The 26,225-nt window shown below is 40.6% G+C and overlaps 1 protein-coding gene across 3 annotated transcripts in view; it reads left to right on the forward strand.

Moving 5' to 3' along the window:
• Positions 1-26,225, forward strand: part of LOC132400926 (cAMP-specific 3',5'-cyclic phosphodiesterase 7B-like) — a 131,170-nt gene that overhangs the window by 67,789 nt on the left and 37,156 nt on the right. For all 3 annotated transcript variants that reach the window (XM_059982488.1, XM_059982490.1, XM_059982487.1), the window contains one exon: positions 21,781-21,864. In XM_059982488.1, the coding sequence (XP_059838471.1) occupies positions 21,781-21,864 (84 nt within the window). The remainder of the gene's footprint in view (positions 1-21,780; positions 21,865-26,225) is intronic.

Consider the following 26,225-nt stretch of genomic DNA (forward strand, 5'->3'; position numbering starts at 1 on the left):
TTTTTATTGCAGAGTGTGGTTACCAGAAAATTTTCAGCAGGATACTATTTCCATGCTAACTCAATTCAGAGCCATTTACAATTCAACTACGTGCTTCAAATTTTTGCTCCCTCACCAAGATTTTATTTTTATTTGTCCTTTTTCTGAGATTGGAATATCACTGACAATGTCTACATTTATTGACCGTCCACAACTGTTCTAGAGAAAGTGTTGATGAGTCATTTACTTACAACTGCTGCTGCAGTCCCTCTGAAGTAATTTCATAATGGTGTTGGGTTTGAGAGTTCAAGGATTTACAGCTAGTGGTATATTCCCAAGTCAGAAGGTCTTGAAGATAACCTGCAGGTGATTGTGTTCCCTTCATCTGTATCCTTGTCCTTGGTAGGAGAACTTGCTGGTTTTGGATGTGCTGTCAGATAGCCTGGACGAATAACTACAGTGCACTTTGTAGATTATACCCACTGCCAATGTGCACCAATGATAAGAGTACAAGAAACTGAAACAGGAGTAGGCCGTTCAGCCTTTTGAACCTGTTCCATCATTCAGTAAGGTAATGGGTGATTCATCTTCCCTGGACTCCACCTTCCAGCTCTATCCCTGTAACCCTTTACTTCACTGTTGTCTGAATATCTACTAGTCTCAGTTTTGCATATATTCAAGGCTTCAGCCTTGTCAGGTTTCTGAGGGAAGGTGATTGTAAATATCCCAGTCCTTTCAGAGACCAGATTCTTCCTCATCTTAAATTATTGCCTCTCATTCTGAAACTTTACAATGAAAGGACACATGTTCCCAGTATTTACCCCTAAAGGTCTTACAAGTTTTAAAAAGATCTTCAATAAGTACAGCCCAACTAGCTCAGCCTTGCATTAAATCATACAGCACGAAAGTGGGCTTCTTGTCAAGACTACACCAAGCTGCCATGTCCATCCATGGCTCAGGATGGACATTGTGGGGTTTTTTTTTAGGTTTGATGCTTTTGGGAACAGCGAAGGGAGTTAGGAATCAGGTGAGGGTTTAGGGACAGGGATAAGGGAGAGTTAAAAGTCAAGGATAGTTAGTGAAGAGTGGGCAGAAGATTGAGTCCAGTTCGCAGTGCTCCACAGTCAAATGTCAGCAATCCCAGAAGTCATGACAAGAAGTGCAGAATAGACCAGCGATGTCCAGGACAGAGATTAGTCCAAGGTTGGAAGTCCATGTAGACAAGTCTCAGATAGGGCAGGAGTCACAAGACAGTGACTGCCCCAGATCACCAGTGTCAGAGGTCCACATGAGTCCAGAAGTCAACGCACAAAGGTCAAACCTATGGTCGTCAAGTCCCAGGATGAAGTCCAAATATGGAGGCCCAATGTCTGTGAGTCTGAGAATCCAGTGATAAGTACTGGAGACTGCCTGTCCTGGGGTTGGAGATGTACGTGTGTGTGTGTGTGTGTGTTTGTGTGTGTCATTTGCTTGTATCCTTTTATGCCTTCCTTATCCAAGTACCTGTCCCAAAGTCTTTTTAAACATGTCCATTTCCACCTCTCGGGAAGCTTGTTCTGGATATTCACCATTCTCTGTTTGGAGGAAGGCTCTACTTATTTCCTATAAATCTCTCCCTTTCACCTTGAATATCTGGTCTCTAGTTCTGGATTCCTGTTCTGGAAAAAGGCACTGATAATCTTATCCTATCTGATACCCTCTTTCTGGTCACCCCTCAGCTTTCTGCATTCCAGTGGATATAAACCATAAGCCCATCTGTTTTCTTCATAATTACAACTCTCCATTCCATGCAACACCCACTTAAATCTCTTCTGTACATTTTTAATACCACATCCTTCCTGTCGTGTGGTGACCAGAACTGTACACTCCAAGTGTAGTCTATCCAATGTTTTCTACAACTGCAGCATAATGCCTCAATTGTTAGACTCTGTCTCTTTCTGCGAAGGCAAGCATGCCAAATGCATTTTTCACAACTATTTCCACCTGTGTTGCCAGTTTCAGAGAGCTGTGGACTTGCACCCCAATGTCTATCAATACATCCAGTGCTAAAGCTCAGTCCATCATTTCAGCTGATCTATGTCCTGTTGTATTCTTAGATGATCTTTGCTACCTGCTACTCCAGCAACTTAGCAATCAGATCACCTACATTCTTATCCAAGTTACTTGTGTATATTACAAGCAATAAAGGTTGCAGTGATGATGCCTGAGGTAAATCATTTGTAATTGACTTTTCACCAGGAAGATACCACACCCATCCACCAGCCCCCTCTGTCTCTCATCACCAAAATAATTTTGGGTCCAGTTTGCCAATAAACCTGATATCGCTTGTGCCTTAACCTTCTAGACCATCCTGCCATGCAGGACCTTGTCAAAATCCTTACTATGAAAACCATGTTTACCATCAATTTTCTTTGTTACTTCAAAAAATTAACTTAATCAGATTTCCATGGCATAAAATCATGTTGACTGTTCCTAATTAGTCCTTGCCTTTCTTTCTGTGAACAAGGTTAATTTGGCCAATTTTCACCTTGTTGGGTAATTGCCACTCTTTCAAGCAGTGAAATGCTCCTCCAGTAAACTGTGGAATTGTAGAGCACCTAACGGTCTCCCTGATGACTGCATCAACTACAAGTGTTCAGACTTCAGCTCCTGAGTGAGACGGTTAAGGGACTGGAGGTGGAGCTGGGTGTATTCAGGACCACGTGGGTGCAGAAAACTTCACAGATGAGGGTTTTACTCAGGTAGTCATACCCAGAGTGCAGGCTTCAGATAGCAGATGGGTGACCACCAGGGGAGTAAGAGTAAGCAGTAAGTGCAGGGTCCCTCTATGGCCAAAGTATACACCTTGGATATTGGTGGCGAGTGAGAAGAGTACCATTGGAACTCTGAGGCTCAGCAGGGAATGGTAAGATCAGGCAGAATGATGGTGGTAGGAAATACAATAGTTGGAGGAAGGGGGAGGAGTGTGGACAGGAGATTATGTGGCCACAAAAGAGATGCCAGGATGATAGTGTGTTCCCCACCAGTTGCTAGTGTCTCAGAATGGCTGCAGAAGATTCTCATTAAGAAGGGTGAACAGCCAGAGGTCATGGTGCCATGGACAGATGGGGGGGGGGGGAAGAGGTCCTGTGCAGTGTGAGGGAGGAGGCTGAAGAGCAGGACCTCCAAGGTAGTAATCTCTGGATTACACCTAGTACCATGTGCTAATCAGGGTAGGATTAGAACAATAGTATAGATGAATGAGGGGCTGAGTAAGTAGTGCAGTGGGCAGGGTTTCAGGTTTTTGGATCATTGGGATGTCTTCAGGAGAAGATATGATCTGCACTAAAAGGATGGGTTATACTTGAACCCAGGGGGTTCAATGTCCTTGTGGACAGGTTTGCTGGAGCTGTTGAGGAGGGTTTAAACTAATTTAGCAGGGGGATGGGAACTGGAAAGATGGGGCAGTCGGGAAACAAGTAGTTGCTGTGTTTAGTGAAACTGTGAGGAAGGACATGCAGATGATGGGGCAAAATTGCAGTCAGTGGGATGAGTTGAAATGTAACGAGAGCAAAATCAGAAAGGGTGATGAATACAAGACCGAAGGTCTTGTATTCAAAAGTAAGCAGTATATGGAATATATCTTGTAGCACAGTTAGAGATTGGCAGGTATGGAATTGTGGGCATCACTGAGCCGTGGCTGACAGAAGATCATAGTTGGGGGCTTAACATCCGAGGATACAAATTGTATTGAAAGGGTAGGCAGAGGGTGTGGGGTGGCCCTGTTTAAAAATGAAATCAAATCCATATGAAGAAGTGACATTGGATCGGGTGATGTCGAATCCTTGTGGGCAGGGTTAAGAAACTGCAAGAGTAAAGAGACCCTGATAGGAGTCAGAATGTGGGATACAAATTACAACAAGAAATAGAAAAAAACGTAAAAAGGACAATGTCAGGATGGTCAAGGGGGATTTCAATATGCAGGAAGATTGCAAAAATCAGATTGGTGCAGGCTCCCAGTAGAGTGAATTTGTAGAATGCCTACAAGGTGACTTTTTAGAACAACATGTGGCTGAGCCCACTAGGTAGAACAGCAATGGCTGGACTTTCTGATGCAATTTGGAAGGTGCAGGATAGATGCTACCCAAAGTTGAAGAAGTGTTCTAAAGAGGGGATGAGGAAATCATGCCAGAAATACAAAAGTGTCTGGGGGTCGAAGTGAGTTTTGTTGCTATTAATAAGGAGAAAGGTGTTTGAGAAGCTGAAAAGCCTGGAGGTGGATAACACACCTGGACCACGTGGACTACACCCCAGAATTTAAAAAGAGGTAGCTGAAGAGTTGTGTCGGCATTAGTAATAATCTTTCAAAAATCATTAGGTTCTGGAATTAATCCTGAAGACTGGAAAAGTGCAAATATCAGTTCACCCTTTTAAAAAAAGAAGGGGAGCAGAAGAAAAATAATTATAGGCAAGTTAGCCTGACTTCTGTGGTTGGGAAAAAATGTTGGAGTCTATTATTAAGGATGAGTTTTCAGGATGCATGGAGACACATGAGAAAGTACACCAAAGTCAGCACAGTTTTCTATATGGGAAATCTTGCTTGACAAATCTATTTGGAATTCTTTGAGGAAATAACAGGCAGGATAGACAGAGTCAACAGATGATGCTTATTTAGATTTTCAGAAGTCTTTTGACAAGATTCCACACGTGAGGTTGCTTAAGAAGATAAGAGCCCATGGTGTTACAGGAAAGGTTTTAGCATGGTTAGAATATTGGGTGACTGGCAGGAGGCAAAGAGTGGGAATAAAGCAGGTCTTCTGTGGTTGGCTGCTGGTGACTATTGGTATGCCGCAGGGTTGGTGTTGGGACCCCTTCTTTTTATGTTGTATGTCAGTGATTTAGATGATGGAATTGATGGTTTTGTGGCCAAGGTTTTGTATGATACCAAGATAGGTGAAGGAGCAGGTAGTGTTGAGTATGCGGGGTTCCTGCAGAAGGACTTGGACAAATTAGGATATGGTCAAAGAAGTGGCAGATGGCATATAATGCACAGAAGTGCATGGTCATGCACATTGGCAGAAGGAATAATGGTGTGAATTATTTTCTAAGTGGGAAGAAAATTCAAAAATCAGAGGTGCAGAGCGATTCAGGAGTCCTTACGCAGAATTCCCTAAAAGGTAACTTGCAGGCTAAATTGGTGGTTAGGTCGGCAAATACAATATTAGCATTCATTCTTGGAGGACTAGAATATTAGAGCAATGATATAAAGCCTCAGCATTACTAAGCATTGGTCAGGTGGCACTTAGAATACTGAGAGCAGTTTTCGGCCCCTCATCAAAGAAAATATGTGCTGGCTTTGGAGGTCCACAAAAATTATTCTGAGAATGAAAGGGTTAATGTACTCCCTGGAGTTTAATGAGGGGGATCTCATTGAAACTTATCGAGTATTGTAAGGCTTAGATACAGTGGATGTGGAGAAGATGTTTCCTATTGTGGGTGAGTCTCAGAGCAGGGCACAAAGCCTCAGAATAGAGGAACATCCATTTACAACAGAGGCGGGGAAGAATTCCTTTAGCCAGAGGGTGGGTAATCTGTGGAATTCAATGCCATATACGGAGGCAAGGTTACTGAGATTACTTAAAGTGGAGGTTGATAGGTTTTTGATGAGTCATAGCATCAAAGGTTAAGCGGATAAGGCAGGTGAGTGGGGTTGAGAGGGATAATAAATCAGCCATGATGGAATGGCAGAGCAGACTTGATGGGCTGTTTGAACTAATTCTGCTCCTTTGTCTTGTGGTCTTATTCCAGCATGGTCTTTGCTACCTCTTTTTTTCCCTTATTGTTGTTGGAATCTCCCAGCTTTTACACTCAGGTTGAATTGAGTTTATTGTCATGTGCGCAAGTATGGTGAAGTACAGGTGCAAAAAAAACTCATAATGTCACGAGCACAGAGGAAAGAAGTCACAATAATTTCACTTTTTATGCAAAAATTTAAATCTACCGGTTAAGTCAACAAAAATTTTGAACTTCAGAACCATATTAAGCAATGCATATTTATCAAATATTTTATCCATATTGGTGAAATTGTAGCAATACACAAATGCTGGAGGAAGTCAGCAGACCAGGCAACATCTATGAGAAAGAGTAAACAGTCCCTTCATCAGGACAGGAAAAAAGAGATGATACGTCCCCACCCCTTCTCCATGCATCATTCTCCTTATCCTCTCTCGTCTTATCTCCTTATCTGTCCATTGCCTCCCTGTGATGCTCCTCCCCCTTTCCATTCTTCCATGGCCTTCTACCCTCTCCTTATCAGATTCCCCCTTCTCCAGCCCTTTATCTTTTTCACCAATCAACTTCCCAGCTCTTTACTTCAGCCCTTCCCTTCTCTAGTTTCACCTATCACTGACCACCTTGTACTACTTCCACCTTCTTGCCCTGATTTCTCATCTTTTTTTCCGGTCCTCTTGAAAGGTCTCAGCCACAAGTGTCAAATGTTTACTCTTTTCCATTGACACTGTCTGGCCTGCTGAGTCCCTCCAGCATTTTGTGTGTATTTTGATTTCCAGCATCTGCAGATTTTCTGGTGTTTGTGAAATTGTACTGTGTCAAGCCACATAACATACTAGTATATAATAAAAATAGTGATCTATGTGTGCCAGAGTCGCTTTTAGAAAATGTTCATAACCATGGTTCAGATTGTGCAGCCAAGTTCAGGCAACTAACTGTTCTGAGTTAAGATCGAATTGAGAAATAATCATGACCAAAATGATTCATTTTTAAATTTTGTTCCAAGTAACTTTTTGAAATCTAGTTCAATTTGAATTTGTTTCCTTGTTACATCTCTGAAAACTGCTTGGAAATTAGTTTAAGTTGAATTTTAATCCAATCAACCCATTGATATAAGCAAGAAATAGACTTTCAAACTATTTCTATTAAATGTAATGATATTTAGAAACAGTAATAGTTTTTGATTTCAAGGTACAGCAGTGTAAGCAGACTCTTCTCTATTTGGAAGAGCAACTAAGATGTTAAAGTGAGTAGCTACCTCTTTGTGGATTTGCTAAGAGGGTGTTGCGAAGAATGCAGGGATCTTTGCCTCCGTTGATCCCAAGCATCTGTGTAACAGAACTCTGACGGGCTGTTCTTAGGGATGCACACAGAGACAGATGTTCCATTGCAGCTGGATCCTTGACTACCTAACCAACAGATTGCGACATCTCTATTGCAAATGTTTTCAACACTTGTGGTCCACAAGGTTGCATCCTCGGTCTCCCACTACACTGCCTGTGCATTCACAACTGCATGGCCAGATTTGGGTCAAAATCCATCTACAAGTTTCCAGATGATACCACTATAATGGGCTGTATCTGAAATAATGAGGTGGAGTACAGGAAGGAGGTAGGGAGCCTAGTGACATGGTACCATGGCAACACCCTTTCCCTCGCTGTCAGAAAAACCAGAGTTGGTCATTGACTTCAGGAAGGGGTCAGTGCAAATGCACCTGTTTACATCAATAGTGCTGATGATGAGAGGGTCAAGTGAGCATCACCAATAGCTTGTCCTGGTCACACCATTGTTGATGCCAGGGCCAAGAAAGCTCACTAGGACCTCTACTGTTCAGGATGCTGAAGAAATTTGGCATATCCCCTTTGACCCTCACTAATTTGTATTGATGCATTGTAGAAAGCATCCTATCTGGATACATCACTCTTAATAGGGAAATTGTGCTGCCTGTGACTGCAAAAAGCTACAAAGAGTGGTGGGCACAGCTCAGCACATCTTGGAAAATGGACTCTCTACATTTCTCGCTGCCTCAGTAAAGCAGCCAGCAAAATCAAAGACCTCCCACCCCACACCCCTCCACCAGGCAGAAAATACAAAAGCCTGAAAGCACATACCACCAGCCCCAAGGACAGCTCCTATCCACTGCTATAAGACAATTGAATGGTTTCCTAGTACAACAAGATGGGCTCTTTACTTCACAATCTACTTTATGATCTTCCACCTTGTTGTCTTAGCTGCATTGCACTTTCTCTGTACAGTGAGTTTTTTTCTGCACTCTGTTTTACCTTTTGCTACCTCAATACACTGTTATAATGAATTGATCTTTATGGGTAGTATGCAAGATGAGCTTTTTATTGTAGCTTGATACATACAACAATAATAAACTGATTTGCCAATGATAATTGCAGATGGAAGATCACTCACACCATTCTTAACTTTACATCAGTTGCACAGCAGTTGAAGCTGTGAACAGTTTTAGACTCGTAGGAGTGCACATCTCACTCAACATTGCATAGCCTCAACACATCTTGCACAATCAAAACAAGCTCACCAACACTCTGCTTTCTGTGGAGATTGAAGAGAACTGGACTATGCACATCAAATCTCATGATCTTCTACAGGTGCACAGTTTCACAGAGCATGCTGTATCACTGCATGGTACAGAAACTGCACTGGCAGATAGGAGGGCTCTCCAGTGGGTAGTTAAAACGGCCAAACTCATCACTGACACCAGCCTACCCACCATTAAGAACATATACAGAAAGGTACTGGACTGAGGCCAGCAATATCATGAAGGTCCAACCCAGCCTGCTGACAGACTATTTGTCCCATTCCCATCATGGAGGAGGCTAGGTAGCATCCAATCCAGGACCACTAGACTCAAAAACAGTTAATTTCCACAAGCAGCACGACACCTCCAACCACTAAGCCATGCCACTACCACTACTTTATCATTTCCTACCAGAGTCACCTTTATATGCATACAATTAATCTATGTACATAAGCTATCTTATGCATGTATGTTTACTGTTATTTTTATTATTGTGTTCTTTATTTTTTTTAGTGCTACATCAGATCCAGGGTAACAATTATTTTGTTTTCCTTTACACTTGCGTACTAGAAGTAACATTAAACAATCTTGAGTCTATCACAATGGCTCTGTAGTGAATTACTACAGTTTAGGCTCTTTCCCCTCCTGGACATGGAGTGGTAAGGCCCTTCAAAAGAAAAGGATGTTTATCACCATAGGGGCCTACATGAGTGGTAATAATGTTGTGGTTTTAAAAAACATATTAATGCCAGTGAATTTACTGACCAAATGACAATAAGAATGTAAAATGTATTTTTAAATAAACACTTTATATTTTTGTGGATGTTTTTATCTTAAGTATTGATTTTTGAAATTTGAAAGAGAAGAATGTGGAAACAGGCAGTAGCATTCTATGTGCGTCAAGGCATGAACAAAGTCAACTTTGGCAGTCCCTTTTTTTTAACATACAAACCCTGCAATGAAAACAATTCATCTGAAAATCCCAATTAAAATGGCAATGGATGGAATTGAATTGGAATATGGCAATGTCTCTGCAAAGATACTTTAAATGCACATCCATTGTTGCTTGCTAAGCAGATCAAAATACCAATTTCCCCTGAAAAACTCTCAGATTATTCAGTAGCATGTTTGGAGAGATAGACTTTTTATTGTGTTTGTGTTTCCTATTTGGCCCTATAGACAGAATCAAGAATTGTATTTGTTCATCTGGATTAGAGCTCTGTGTGTGTGTGTGTGGTGAGGGGGGTGTTGCTTTGTGTATGTACACGTGCATGTAGTGAGGGAGGATGTTGAGTGAAAATTATTTTAAAATCTGCAGTAGTTATAAGGAGCATGATGAAAAAACTGTAACGACTACTTGAGGCACTCTTAAGATTTTGAGAAGTCAGGTCAGCATTGATACCTTGCCATTTCTACATCACCACCACTGCCAAAGCAACTTTAATAATAAAATTGGTGTTGAGTAGTTATAGAATATCATCCTGAGTCATACCAGAGTAGCAGTTGAAAAGCTGCTTAACACAAGAAATGCATGCAACAAGTGACAGAGAAGTTAGTGTATTATGTGGTCATTTATAAATGCTTGTAATTCAATGAACTTTGAGAATATGAGAGGATGGCCCATCATCTATTTGTACAGATTAGTTTTATTGACAAGAATTTAGGCAGATAAACTGAAAGATTTCTCCTTTATCAATACTTAGCTTTTCTGTGAAAATTCCACATAATTACCACAGAATTTTTTGCTTTGGTTTTTCCAGCCAATGAACGGATTATAAATCTAAATGAGTTTATTTTAAAACTCAACTGCTCAAAAGCTTGGACTTCTCTGAAGCTCAGTCCAGACTGAATGTAATCCTCTGAAAATCTCATTGCCATAGGTAAAAGGTTGTAGCAATTATAGAACAAATAGACACTGAGAAAATGCAATGAAAATGGCATTTACAAAACCTTTCAATTTTCTTTTCAGAACAAATCAAATTCCACACTTTTATGGAGTATGTAAGTGTTATTTCAGCCCATTGTGGTAGATACAACAAACGGACTCTGACAATGTGAAAGCAACATTCAGACTGTGTCTGGTACATGTAATCCCAGGTTATAATCCCCACTGTAAATAATTGTCCTTTTATTTTGGGTATAATAAATAACAGGACAGTTACTTGTCATATAATTGGCCTTTCCTGAGGAGTTTCAGTGAGTAAATGGCAAGCGTATTAATGGCAGGGAGTACTCATATTCTCATTGAATAACATGGTGTTGGTAGAATGTTATGGTACAGAAGGTGGCCTATCAAGCCCCTACCAGAGCAATGTTGAAAAACTGGAGAGAACTCATCAACATTATTCTCAATTACCCACGGTTATCCAGTCTAATCTACTTACCTTGTACCTCTTCTACTCCTAGCTCAGTAGCAGATGTGGCTCTTGAAAGTGAGGCTGTACTGGGAACTGGAGAGAAAACCTGATGGTGCTGTGACCCACTTAAGCAGCTCAAAACCCAATAAGATTATTACCACTAGCACTGATTAAGCCTCTGGATGTCTATTTTGGATGGAAATATCATCTGACTTTCTGTTGAAATAATGTCTAGTTACATTCAGAGCCATATCCACTTAATTTCATCCATGTCAAAAAGGAAAATCAGCCTGCATGGCTTCTCAGAAATTAAAGATCTGTTGAAGACTTAAACCCTTTCTTTATGCACCCTGAGACTCAAAAACCTCATCAATCATAAATTTAAGAAAGCTTAAGAATCATACCATTTCTTGTCATATTATAAGACATTTCAGCAGAATTAGCACAATCAGCCCATTGAGTCTGCTCTGTCTTTCCATCATGGCTGATTTATTTATCCCTCTCAACCCTATTCTCCTGCCATCTCCGTGTAATCTTTGATGCTGTCACTAATCAAAAACCTATCAACCGCAGCTTTAAATATTCTTAAGAACTTGTCCCCCACAGACATTTATGGCAATGAGTTCCACAGATTCATTACTCTGTGGCTAAGAAAATTCCTCCTCATCTCTATACATCCTATTCTGAGGCTGTGTCCTCTGGTCCAAGACACTCACAATGGGAGACATCTTTTCTAAATCCACTCTATCAAGGCTTTTCAATATTCAATAAGATTCCCCCTCATTCGTCTAAACTCCAACAAGTACAGGCCCAGAGTCATCAAATACTTCTCATACATTAACCACTTCATCCCTGGAATCATTCTTGTGAACCTCCTTCTCCAATGTCTGCGCATCTTTTCTTAGTTAAGGGCCTCAAAACTGCTCTCAATCCTCCCAAATGACATTTGACCAATGCCTCATAAGGCCTCAGAACACTACCTACCCCTCAACCTACCATCATATCATCTGCAAACTTGTTAAGCAGCCTCGTGTGACACCTTGTCAAAGGTCTTCTGAAAATCTTAAGTATGCAACATCCATTGACTTTCCTTTGTCTATCCTGCTTGTTATTTCCTCGAATAATTCCAACAAATTTGTCAAGCAAGATATCCCCTCAGGGAAACTATGCTGACTTTGGCCTATTTTATCATCTGCCTCCAAGTACCCCAAAATCTTTCCTTAATAATAAACTCCAGCAACAGAAATCAGTGAAACTGGCCTATAATTTCCTTTCTTCTGCTTCCTTCCCTTCTTAAAGAGTGGAGTGACATTATCTGGGATATGTGCTTCCAAAATGGACTTGGGGGTAGGAAATGGTGAATGATGGGATTATTTAAAATTGTGTGCGAATTCTGAGTTTGCTTTCTGGTCCATGACTGGAATGATTGATGTGACCAGATCTGAAACTTGTCAAAAATTACTTTCCTTCAGATCGGGTGATCGCTGTCCACTTAACCCATCAACCCTGTTAATTGCGTTTACATAGTTTTCAGTTAAGCAAAGCATTTGTTTTAAAATTATAACTCGGTCATCAGATCTTTCCATGGTCTGGGCATTCTTTTCTTTGCTTACAATTCCCATCCCTCTCCCAAATAAACCTGTGTGACTCCAATTCTGGCTGATTCATTATTTTAAATTTAAAATGTGCAGCAGTGGTTGCAAAGCCTTCTGCTGCCTAACTTTGTAGTTTCCAGTCTTTCTCCACTTATTCAACTTAGTTTTTTTTAGATCATACTTAAAATATCATAAAACTATTTCCTGGACTTTAAACTTTGTTTGATGACACTGTTAAAGTCCTGTAAACCAAGCAAACCCCAGCTGATCATGGCAGAATGAAGTTAAAAGCTTAAAATTTCCATTCAACTTCACAGCACAACAATTCTCCCCTAATTTTAAATTACATGCTTAAAGTATTTGTAAAGTTCAGGATGTGTTTGTTAAGAAGGGCTGTGTACTTCTGGATACATCAGGTGTCACCTGTGAGCAAAAGTGAATAATTGGGGTAATACAAAGAGTGGTTAGTGTAGAGGACAGTGGGGCTACGTGGCAAGGATTCTAAATACCATGTAACTGCAGTGATTCAGTTTCAGTCCAGTTCTCTGTGTCTGCCTACACTAGTCTGGATGGTTATTCGCTGTTACAGTTTCATCTCCAGAAAGACAAATATCCCACAATGTGTGATAAAGATTGGAAATACAAACATCAAACAAGTCAACAAATTCAGATATCTTGGCAGCCAAATAACAAGTGATGGCAGATGCAACACAGAATAGCAATGGCAAAAGAAGCTTTCCAAAAGATCAAAACCATATTAACACAGAAAGATCAGCAAGTTCTCTAAAAACAGAAAGCTGCAGTGCTACATTTATTCTATCCTTACATATGGAAGTGAATGCTGCACCATTTCCCCAGCAATGAAAAAGAGACTAGAAGCAGCTGAATTTTGGTTCGACAGGAGAATGTTAAAAATATCATGGACCACACACACATCAAATGAGCTCAAGCAGTTAGTTCACTCATACCAACAATAAGAGAAAAACAACTCAGATTCCTGGGACACATCATGCGGAAAGATGAACTAGAAAAACTCATTCTCTCTGGAAAGATCGAGGGGAGCAAACCTAGAGGAAGACCTCGGCTTCTGCACATCAAGAGCCTAGCCAGGTGGCAATACATTGTGGAAATAGGAGTCATCCAAAGAACAAGAGATAGATCTGTATGGAAAACCATGGTCACCAATGTCCGCACTGGATATGGTACCTAGACCAACAGATTCTGCCTACTGCAAATGGATGGTTTGAGAATTAGAGTGGAAGCTGTAGAACAGGCAAGGCAGAATAGGTTGCAGGGAAACATGAAGAAAATGGGATTGCTCTAAGAACCAGCATAGACTTGCTTTTAAGGAAAATGTGGAAGAATTTGTAGCATTGAAAGTTTCATTCAAAGTGGGTTAGGGGGGAAAAAAAAGTTAACCATTTTCTAAAACTAGATAGTATTTGTTTATAATCTATATTCTAATTAATCTTAATATTCTACAAAGCAAGAAGGTTAACATATGCAGTGCCAGCTTGACATTGGCAACGATATGGTGCAAAAGAAAATTCTTAGGGAAGGATTTTGTTACTTGAATGCCTGTCAGTAGAAGAGGTGGATGTGGGTTTGATTGCAACATTTAAGCAAAATTCGTATAGGTACGTGAGTGGGAGAGGTATGGAGGACTATGGTCTAGGTGCAGGTCAATGTAGTAGGTAGAGTAACAGTTTGGCAAGAGCAAGATGTGCTGAAAAGCCTGATCCTGTGCTGTAGTGCTCTGTGATGTTATAAATGCAACAAAGCCAAATATATTGATCGGACACAGGGTTTTGCAGTGTCAAAAGGTTACTCTATAGTCATTGCATGAAGGACAGAAAATGGTTTCATTAGTTGGCTTCCTGCAGAAAACTTCAGCAGCTTGGGAGCTTTGAGCACTGCTGGGGCAGTATTATAGTGCAGTGGTTAGCACTATGCCTTACACTACCGGCAATCCAGGTTCAATTCCCGACGCTGTCCTGCAAGAAATTTGTCTGTTTTCCCCATGCTGCTCTAGTTCCCTCACACAGGCCAAAGACATACTGGTTGGTAGGATCATTGTAGGTTGGTAAGGTCATTGTAAATTGTCTCGTGATTAAGCGAGGGTTAAATCAGGGGTTGCTGGGCAGCACGGCCAGAAGGGCCTGTTGCATGCAGTATCTGAATAAATATAAATAAAACCACTGAATCCACACAACATACATTTAATGCACTAGAACATGCTAAGTAAAATCTACCACTTAATACTCAGGAGGGAGTTGGCTACTGAAAGCCCTAACATTTTAAAGCAGAATTTGGACACTGGGGTTACATTCAGGATTAGGAGGTCTGGGGTGAGCAACTTGTGTTCGTTGGGAGTTGTGTGGGATTCAGACTTTGAAGACGTGTCAGGACCTGAACAGAGATTGAACAGTTTGTGAACTCCAGTGCGAGCTGTTTTGGGTTGCAGCAAGTAAGGGAGCACGGGGAGTAAAAGTAAAGCTACCTCTGAGCAGTCTGAAAATCATGTGATTGGGCTGTGGGGCTTGAACGTAGAAGGCAATTTCTGGGAGTACCTTGGTCTTTGCCTGCAGTAGTACTATTAAACTACCCCTGGATGTCCCTACGTCAAGAACTCTCAGCACAAACATAGATGAACCTTTATCAATCCAAGAAGATAAATGTTATCTGCACACCATATGTACAAATAGGACTCGTGCTGACAAACATCCAGTCAGACTTCTGATGCACGTTATTGCGTTTCCAGTGATGGTTCATTTGTAATACTGGGTGGAAGATGGGAGACTAATTGCGCTACTTAAGTGGGGAAACAATTTGGCTTCATGAGAAATGAGGAAACAATCTGCTGATATATTATGTGCAAAGTATACATTCACCCACAGAAATTAAAGGACATGAGGTAAATTTAACCTGTCAAAGATAATCCAGTGCAGCCATTTCAAAAGTTGCCTTCCCTGGCATATTGAAATTTATCATCAGTGTTGTGTCACAGGGATCCATGCTCTTATAGACCATAAGATATAGCAGCAGAATTAGGCCATTTGGCCCCTCAAGTTTGCTCTGCCATTTCATCATGGGTGATCCAATTTTCCTCTCAGCTCTAATCTCCTGTCTTTTCCCTGTATCCCTTCATGCCCTGACCAATCAAGAACCGACTTCTGCCTCCACAGCTGCCTGTGGCAAAGAATTCCAGATTCACCACTCACTGACTAAAGAAATTCCTCCTCATATTCATTCTAAAAGAATGCTCCTTTGCTCTGAGGCTGTGTCCTCTGGAGCTAGATTCTCTCACCATAGGAAACATCTTCTCCACATCCACTCTAACAAGGCCTTTCATCAATTGATGGGCTTCAGTGATGTCACCTTCATTCTTCTGAATTCCAGTGAATACAGGCTTAGAGTCATCAAATGCTCTTCATGTGACAAGCCATTCAATCCTGGAATCATTTTCATGGACCTCCTTTGAACCCTCTCCAGTTCAACACATCCTTTCTAAGATAAGGGGCCCAAATCTGCTCTCAGTTCTCCAAGCGAGGCCTCGCCAGTGCTTTATAAAGTTTCAACATTACATCATTGCATTTATATTCTAGTTCTCTTGAAATGAAAGCTAATGTTGCATTTACCATCCTCACCATAGACTAAATGGCCTATAAATTCCTTTCTTCTGACTCTCTCCCTTCTTGAAAAGTGGAGTGCCATTTGCAATTTTCCAGGACCATGCTAAAATCCATTGATTCTTGAAAGATCGTTACTAATGCCTCCACAATCACTTCAGCCACCTCTTTCAGACCCGGGGTGTAGACTATCAACCTTCAGACATTTAATTTTCCCAAGAGCCTTCTCTCTAGTTATGGTAACTTCAGGCCCCCTGACAGCTGGAACTTCCACCATATAGCTAGTGTCTTCCACAGTGAAGTCTGATGCAAAATACTTATTCAGTCCATCTGCCATTTCCCTTTCCCCTATTAATACCTCTCCAGCATCATTTTTTAGCTGTTCAATGTCTTCTCTTGCCTCTCTTTTACCCTCTATATATCTGCAGAATCTTTTTGTATCCTCTTTAATATTATTGGCTAGCTTACTTTAGCATTCCATCTTTACCTTCATAATTACTTTCTTAGTTGCCTTCCGTTGGTTTTTAAAAGCTTCCCAATCCTCCAACTTCTCACTAATATTTGCTCTGTTATATACCCTCTCTTTGATTTTATGTTGGCTTTGACTTCTCTTGACAGCCAAGTTACGCCATCCTGCTACTTCTTCTTTGGGATGGATCTATCCTGTGCCTTCCAAATTGCTCCCTGAAATTCCAGCTGTAGCTGCTCTGCCATCATCCCTGTGAGTGCTCCCTTCCAGTTTGTTTTGGCCAGCTCCTCTCTCATGCCTCTTAATTTCTTTTACTCCACTGTAATACTGATTTGTTATATACTTAACAAATTAGATATAGGAGTAACAAGTATAATTATTAAGTTTGTGGTACACTTGGTAGTCATTGGCTACAAAATACCTTTGATTGGTAAATTGTGCAGGACAACAGCAGATGGAATTTAATCCTGATTAGGTGAGAACTAATGCATTTTTCAGGTTTTACAGGTGGGAGAATGTTCTAATAAGGGTAGAAGATACTATTAGGGATGGCCATGCAGAGTGTTAAGGTACAAAGTGTCCTTGGTTTATTTCCATATCTTGCTGAACGTGGCAGGCAGCACAGGTGGTGAAGCAGGCATTCGGGATATTTGCCTTCATTGGCCAGGGTATAGAATATAAAAGAGGGGATGACTTGATACAACTTTATAAGACATTGTTTGGCCACAGTTGGAGTACTGAGTGCATTTCTGATCTGAACTATAGGAAGAATGTGATCGCAGTGTGTAATTTGTCTATCACCGAAACATGTCCGCAGTGGATGCCATCTCCTGGCCCTCCACTCTGCTCTGGAGCATCTGGGTAGTAAAGACACCTATGTTGGACTCAAACTCAACACCAAACTCTGAGACCTGGGAAACAACTTCCCTCAGTAACAGGATCTTGACGTCCTGGCCAACAGACTGCAAACAGTAAAGACATAAAGGCAAGCAACACTGCCCAGTTATTCTCAACACTGGTGTTCCACAAGGTTGAGCCTTCAGCCTCTAATCCTTGTACACTCATAACTGTGTGCCCAGATTCCACTCCTACTCTATCTACAAGTTTGCAGATGGGCTGTACCTCAAATGACGATAAGTTCAGGAAGGAGATAGAGAGCCCAGTGATGTAGTGTGATGGCAACAATCTTTCTGTTGATGTCAGTGAAACAAAGAAGCTGTCATTGACTTCAGAACGGGGGGAGGGTGCACATACACCTGTCTCATCAACAGTGCTGGAGTTGAGAGAGTTGAAAGCTTCAAGTTCCTAGGAGTGACCATTGCCAATATCTTGCCCTGGTCCAAGTCCAACCATGTAGATACCATAGCCAAGAATACTCACCAAAGCCTTTACTTATAGAGGCTAAAGAAATTTGGCATAGCCCATCGCTATTACCAATTTCTGTCAATGCACCATAGAAAGCATCTTATTCAGATATAGCATGGCTTGGGATGGCAACTGTTCTGCCCATTAGCACAAGAAACTGTAGAGAGTTGTGGATATATTTCGGAAGCCAGCCTCCCCTCTGTGGACTGTCAACACTCCTCACTGCTTCAGTAAAGCAGCCAGTATGTTCAAAGTCCCCATGCACATCTAAAGTTCCATCTTCTCCCCCTCTTTGGGCAGAAGCCTGAAAGCATGTGCCACCAGGCTCAAGGACAACTTCTACCCTGCTGTTATAAGACTATTAAATATTTCCCTACTACATGAAGCTGGACTCTTGATCTCACAATGATCTTGCACCTTAATATTTACCTGCACTGCACTTCCTCTGTAATTGATGTGCTTTATTCTGCATTTTGTTTTACCTTTTACTATCTCAATACACGGTGTAGTGAACTGATCTGTGAGAACAGTGTCCAAGACAAGCTTTTCACTATACCTTGGTGCATGTGCAAATAACACAATTCGAATTCCACTTCCTTTGGAGTGAATGCAGAGGAGATTTAGCAGAATGTTCTCTGGGATGGAGCATTTCCTTTCCTTTATGAGCAGTGTCTCTCTGCTGGGTTTATTTACCTTGGAGCAGAGGAGGCTGCTGGGGGGGACCTGATTAGACACAAGTAAGAGAGGCAAAGATGTAGTGGGTAGTGAGAGTCCTTATTCCCCCCCACAGATTTAGAAGGGATCTGAGGGAGAATTATTTTGCCTAGCAGGTGATTACAATTACAATGCACACTGCCTGGAAAGGTTGCAGAGGCAGTTACTCCCACAAAAAGGAGCAGCATCTGGGCAAGCACAGTAACTAAGTACTAGTAAATGGAGTTAGTATATCTAGGTTGGTACATGACATAGTGTGTTGAAGGCCTGTTTCTGCTCAATGACTCTAACTCTATAAATCTGAAAACTTAAAAGCTTTCATTAAACTTTACTCATTTCATTTATGAGATTGTTGAAAGTTATTTGGAATGGAGAATTAAAATGGTCAAAAAACTGTGTATTGTTTTGTATGTAAAACTGTCACAGGGGAATTATAAATGCCCTTCTTGTTTTCAACTGACAGTAATAGCTTTAGGCAGAGATTTAAAATTTTATCATGTGCATTAGCAGAACATTTGCAACCAAGTGTGAAAGATGAAATGTTGCCAGAAACTGTTATTCTCTGTGTATATTGCATAAAGTGGATGTTTAATATCATTGTGGAGAAAAGATGTAACGATTATCTTTGTTTGTCACATGTACATCGAAACATGTACATGGTGAAAAGCGTAGTTTGCACCAACGACCAACATAGTGTCACAGTGTGTGTGCCTGGGGCAGCCCACAAATGTCGCCATGCTTCTGGTACCAATGTAGCACATCCAAGGTATTTCTTTGGAATGGGGGAGGAAACCAGAACATCCAGAAAAACCCACCTGGTCACGGGAAGGAGATACGAAGACCTTTCAGACAGTCGTGGGAATTGAACCCAAATCACTGATGTTGGAATGCCTCTGTGCTCCTGTGCTGCTTCTGGTCCTGAGTCACCCAGGAAGCAAGCAACTGTCAGCTGAAGGTTGGCGAGCAGTGGCGGCAGATTCAGTGTTTGGGAAGTGGGTGAACCAGGAAGCAAGTGAATGAAGCGGGCAGGAACTCTGGGGAACAGGATTCGAGGAAGTGGGGAGATAGAGGAGGGGACCAGGGTCAGTGGCGAGGTGTAAGGGAAAGGAGCTGAGAAATATTGTGCATGAGGTTGTTTGCATTTAGGGTGAGTTGGCAGCCAGAGTGAGTGTGTGTGTGTGAGTGAGAGAGAGTGTGTTTGCGTGAATGTGTGCTGTCTGTGCTCTACCCAGCAGAGCTTTGTCTTGGACCATCTTAGCAATAAACTAATAATTCACTCTGGCGTGCAACACCCAATATTTATTAAAATAATTCACACTTCCCACTCGTTAATCCTGAAAGGCAGCTTGAAAGGAAGAAAAGGATGACAGGATAAGGGGGAGTTGGAGTTGGTCCTTTATTAAAGGATCTTTTGTGCTTGTGTGTCTGTTTCTGTGCCTCTCTATGGCCATAACAACTATGTGTTTAGAATTTTGTAGCTTAAAATACAGAGCAAACATTTTGTTCCTGATTCTAACCACTTATCAGACAGCCAGATATAAACTTCTTTTTACAATGTATACTTTTATATTCTAAAATAAATTAACAGCAGAGATTACAAAAAAAACTGTTTTGACTGTGCTTATTCATCATAATCATAGCTGCTGTTTAAAGGCAAAATTCCCATGTTGCAGGCACACACACTGACCTTGACATTAATTGCCATTTGACTAGGCCAGTGATGTGTGTGATGTTTCACTATCTTTGAGCTGTCTGCTGCATGTACTCCACCCTTAATGACAGATAGATGTGATTCAGGGTGAACTTTGTCATCAAACAGGAACTATGTTTATATACAGACACCACTGGGATATGCCAAGTAGCCAAACATCCGTTCAGGAAATGGCCCTTTTGGGAGGCTCAGATAATGTCTATAGACCTAGACCATGGTTGAAGAGGTAATGCTTGTTTACGGTTAAATCATTCTCAACTTTTGTCTAAGATGAATAGACATGGTGTCTGGGAGATGACAGTGAAGACTGCTCCAGCTTTGGATCTGTGATAGTGCTCTTTCCTGTGTCAGAAGGTTGTAAATTCAAGTCACTCACTGGAGACTTGTGCACATAGTTTTGGCTGACCCGTCATTGGAGTGCTATGGGAGCGCTGCACTGTTAGAAGGACTTTCAGATTGTGGTGAACTGCATATACCTGTCTGGACACGCTCCCTGCTGACTGCTCCTGTGGCTCCTCCCACGGACCCCTGTATAAAGGCGATTGAGGTCTGAGCCTGGCCTCTCTGTCTCCAGGGTGTAGTATGGTGGTCAATCACTGCTTGTTCCTTCTTCCAGTCAATAAAAGCCGATATCTCGCCTTTACGTCTCAGAGAGAGTTATTGATGGTGCATCACAGATGCGCTATTAATGCTTGCTATAAGTCTTAACATGAGGTGTTCATGCTCTAAAATGGGTTTCCTTATGTTAATGTAGCTTTGAATATGGTGCCATCTGTAGGTAAACCATTACAACCAGCTGCAGGACCAGGAAGCTGAACAGAAATCAGCTGAGAATCCTCAGACAGCAAAGCAAGGTCTACAATCACCGTTAGTATGTTGTGTGGAAGTTGAAAGAAAGAGCGAGATATGCATGTGGGATTAAGGAAAAAGCTTTTTTTAAATTCATTTCCAAGATGAGGTCACTATTGGCAAGAGCATTGTTTACTGCACATCAGAAGATAGTAGTAAGCCATCTTCTTGATCTATCCTGATGCAAAAGGATAATAAAACCATGAGTATGGTTTCATTATTTTTCATGGCCTTCTGAGGAAATGGGACTGCTGTCATTTCATCAGGGCTAAAGAGTGTATTTAATAATAAACAAGAGAAAATGTGCAGATGCTGGAAATTCAAGCAACACACACAGAATACTGGAGGAACTCAGCAGGCCAGGCAGCTTCTATGGAAGAGACTAAACAGTCCATGTTTTAGACTGAGACCCTTCATCAGGACTCTAGGCCTGAAACGCAGACTGTTCACTCTTTTCTATAAATGCTACCTGGCCTGCTGAGTTCCTCCAGTTTTTTGTGTGTGTTGTTGAATAATAATACTTCCCTACACTACCAAAGGTTTAGCCCTGATTAAATAAGCCTTAACACCAGTGAAAATGATCACACTGAAAGTGATATTATTAAAAAATGTTAAAATTTGCATTCTCTCTGATTAAGTGTTGATTCAGTCTGCGAACACAAAAAGGGAAGAGCATCCCTGACAGCATCTTCTGCTGTTCTCTCTGTGTGGAGGACAGAGGTTCTGTGGTGATGGTAAATACGTACAGGATTACACTTGATGTAAACACTTTATCTGTAATCTCTTTTCTCCCAGGAAATGCACGAGTGAGAGGGCAAGCAGGGCTTCTCTCTGAACGCCGCGGATCATATCCAGTTATTGACTTTCGTCTTCTCAATTGTAAGTACCATCAAAACTCAGAGACCAGAGTTTTTATTCAGTGGGAGCTGCTTTGTTGAAATCTTATAGCTTCAATTTTGAATTTGCTTTACAGACAGACATACTTTATTGATCCTGAGGGAAATTGGGTTTTGTTACAGTTGCACCAACCAAGAATAGTGTAGAAATATAGCAATATAAAACCATAAAACCATAATAAGTAAATTATGCCTTTAAAGGAAAGAAATGTACTTTCTGAGAATTGATCTGCAATCTTCCTTTTGAAATAAAAGTTGTCCTTTAGCAAGTGTACATGTACATGTTTGACCATGTGTACCATTTATTTCAAAGGTGTTGAAAGTATAAACTTAAAGGAAGATTGATAGATCAAGGGCTGCTTGATAAATCGAACAAACATTGGGCATGAGCTCAGAACCAGAATACATAGTGTTAAGGTGATTGGCATAAAAAAGAAAGATGATGTAAGGAAAAGCTTTCTCAAGCAATGAGTGGTTGTGCTCTGGAATTCATTGGCTGAAAGGATGGTAGAAGCAGGTTCAATTGTGGCTTTCAAAAGGCAACTTGATAAGTACTCAAAGGAAAACAAATTGTATGGCTTTAGTGAAAGAGCCAGAACTTGGAACTGACTTACAAAGATTGGCTTAAGTACAAAAGACAAAATAGTCTGCTTCTATGCTATAAGGATACGATGATTCTTTGAATGTGTCCCATAACTAAAGTAGCATTTATGAATTTTCAGAGAAAACCTTAGGACTGTGGGTCAATACATCTCTGTAAGATTACTCTGAGGTTAAGCTTCTATTACCTCAACAGCGGGGGATTGTCTCTTTAAGGGAAGTACATTTGGAAAAGGGTTGGCTGCAATTCATCATACTGAATACATTTACTGACTAAAATTTGGTTTGGCCATTCCATAGTTTATAAACTTTTGAAAATACTCCTCACATAGAATGCAGTCAATGTTTTTTTAGTTTAGAGAGGGAGAAGAAAATGAAAGCAAGCCAGCAAATACTTAATTGTAGAAATACTATGTAGAAATTTAATATGGAAACAATGATGTACCTATAAGAACAGTCTATGATATATGAAGTCCATTGGTTACTTACACTGTTTTCATTAATTGAGTACTATTGAATGAAATGTACATTCTTTAGAAATAAAATCAGTGTACTGTAGAGTTTCCTTGCTGCTTATGTTCATATAAGCCATGTGTTAATGAGCTCAATGATTAGCAATCAGTTGGGTGTAACGGTTCCTGTATCTAATTAATTTTCAGCCATATGCAATTCCTGGCTTGCATGCTTTGAAGTGTAATTCCAGATCTTTCCAAATATCCTGGAAAATTTTCATGTCAAATAATCCCCGCTATTGGCATAAGTACAAAATTAGAGCATTCAAATGATTAAAGTCCATTTCCTACACTGACTTTGTAGCATTCATATACACACAGCATTGTAGCTAGCACCTGCTTCCTGCTTTATGTAGTGTAAGCTTCAAATAGAAAGCCTTCAAAAAAAAGTGGAGCGTGCACATTGGCTTAATTAAATTGCTGAAATGCTTTTGGAATGTTTTAGATTGCTGAACTTCAGATTTTCCATGTTTAATTTAAATTGCGGAGTTTTAAAATGCTTTTCTAATTAGATACACAGCAAGAAATAGCATTTAAGTAATTACTTGTGATGATACCAGTTTTGCATGTGTTGATATTGTATTTAATCTCATTTTACTTCTATATAAAATAGTAATTATCAAAATTATATCTTCCGTGTAGCTCTTGTGCTTGTTTGTCCTGAAATCTTCACAACTCATGTTCTCAGTACTATTGTCATTTACAGTTTGTCATCTTTTGCACATTTGGTGTTTGCCAGTCTTCGTTCATATAGAGTTTTCTGTAAAATACTGTTGTATATTTTTCCTGTAAATGTCTGCAAGGAAATGAATCTCAAGTTAGTACATGACAACAAAGTAAATGTGCGTATATGAACTCCTGGGAGTGCACATCTTGCACAAACTCTCTGGTCCCAGAATGCATTCTACACAATCAGGAAAGCTCACCAATGCCTCTACTTTGAGGAGGCTGAAGAGAGCTGGACTTTGCACATCAATACTTGCATTATTCTACAAATGCACAGTACAGAGCATCCTAACAAACTGCATCACTGCTTAGTATCAGTGGACAGGAAGGCTCTACAATGGACAGCTAAAACTGCCCAACACATCACTGACAACAGCCTACCCGCCATCAAGGACATATATTCAGACCCAATTAAGGGCCAATAAAATCATGAAGGATCCCACATACCTACTCATGGACTATTTGTCCAAATCGCATCACAGAAGAGGTTACATAGCATACATACCACGACCACCAAACTCAAAAACAATTACTTTCCTCAAGCAGTAGGTCTGATCAACACCTCCACCCACTAACTCGACCACTACTTCATCATTTCCTGTCAGTCACCTTATGTAGAGCCCACCATCACTTTATGGACAGATAATAGCTTATATACATAAGTTGATTGTATGTGTTTACATTTATTATATGTGTTCTTTTAGTATTATTATTGCATTCTTCATCTTTTCCAGGTTTTTTGTGTTGCATCAGATCTGGAGTAACAATTATTTTGTTCTCCTAACACTTCTGTACAGGAAATGACAATAAACAATCTCGAATCTTAATTCTTGAAATCTTGGAAGTGTTTATTTTAGAAATTTAATGCACATTCAAGTGGATAATACCTTCCCATATATTATCTCAAAATACAAAAAATACTTTTTATATTAATCAGAACTAATCTGGAAAAATTACTTGGGTGTAGATTTATTTATTGAGATGCAGCATGGAATAGGCCTTCTGGCCCAGCAACCCCCAATTTAACCCAAGCCTAATGATGGAACAATTTACAGTGACCAATAAACCAACGAAATGGTACGCCTTGGGACTGTGGGAGGAAACCAGAGCACCTGGACGAAGCTCCCGTGGTCACTGTGAGAATGTACAAACTGTTACAGACTGTGGTGGGAACTGAACCCGGGTCACCGGTACTGTAAAGTGTTGTGCTAACCACTACGCTACCGTGCCACTGACAAATTAATTTATGAAAATAAACTTCCACTGAAGTTCAGCAGTAAGATAAAATCCATGAAGAAGCCTGGGCTTCCATTACTAAGAAACATTATATGTCTGGGACTTCAGCATTTGAAATAGCTGTTTTTCACAGAAAGAGTCTGTCGTCAGGGATACGTACAGGATTTAGTTTCCAATTAAAAATCCCATTCTTTTCAACTTTGTTGCTATCACCGACTTTCTTCTCCCCCCCCCCCCCCACTTTAAATTAGATTAATGGTTCTTAAAGTTGGTGATACTCCTTTCCCCAGGGGACAGTGGGAGGTGCTCATTAAAAAAGGGGGCAGATGAGGGATTACAGGCATAATTTTAAAAATGAGTTACTTATTATAAGCATTTGAACCTTGGTGCCTCGTAATTGATTACAGTAATCATGTAATCACCTCATCTCTTGCTTAACCCGCTGTTCTCTTAGACTTTGCTCAAAGCTTGTTACAGTTGATGAAAAGCAAGGGGGCACTCTGTATTTGGTTTGCCTAAAGAAATCTGGGTGAAAACAACAGTGTTATTTCTGGGCCTGGCCTGCACCTTATTGTAGTTACTATTGTAGCACAGTGTAGCAAGTACAATTTCCATACTCAAATCACTGTGATGCATTTCCTGTGAATCAGGATATGGTGTTCTATGGGGCAAAGTTCAGAATCTGCCCTTTCAGATGGTCTGGTTCGCATTTCTCAAGCCAACGGCCCAACTGAGATACCACTGCCCCACTTTCTGTACCTTCAGGCAGAGTCAGGTTTTTGCCTGATATATGATGACATCATAACTTTCCCCTTTTTTGATTGCAGCACTTGAGATTAGACTTAAAAAGCAATTGACCATCATTTTTAATCCATAACAAGAATGGCAGACTAAAACAGATGTGTAGACAGCACAGTGTGGAGTATATAAAATGTGGTTTCATACCAACACCAAGCAACCAACAGCAGCCAATGTGTCTGTTGTGAGAAAAAGTTTTTACAAATGAGGTAATAAAACTGTCTAGGCTCCTTGAACATTTGAAGAGAAAAATCTGAAAAAGCAAACAAGAACTTGGCTTATTTTCAGTTATGTCATGAAAACTTTCAGAAACAGAAAACAAGTTTGCCAGCACTTCACAACAAACAATGTTACTTTGCATTTCTTACAACATTTCATTGCTCTTTGCTAAATCTGGAAAGCCCCATGCAATTGGAGAAGAACTGATTCTGCCAGCAGTAAGAGGGGTTCTGAATACGGTTTTGTATAAGTC

The sequence above is a fragment of the Hypanus sabinus genome, chromosome 10 (genome assembly GCF_030144855.1).
Source record: "Hypanus sabinus isolate sHypSab1 chromosome 10, sHypSab1.hap1, whole genome shotgun sequence".
Classification (NCBI taxonomy): domain Eukaryota; kingdom Metazoa; phylum Chordata; class Chondrichthyes; order Myliobatiformes; family Dasyatidae; genus Hypanus; species Hypanus sabinus.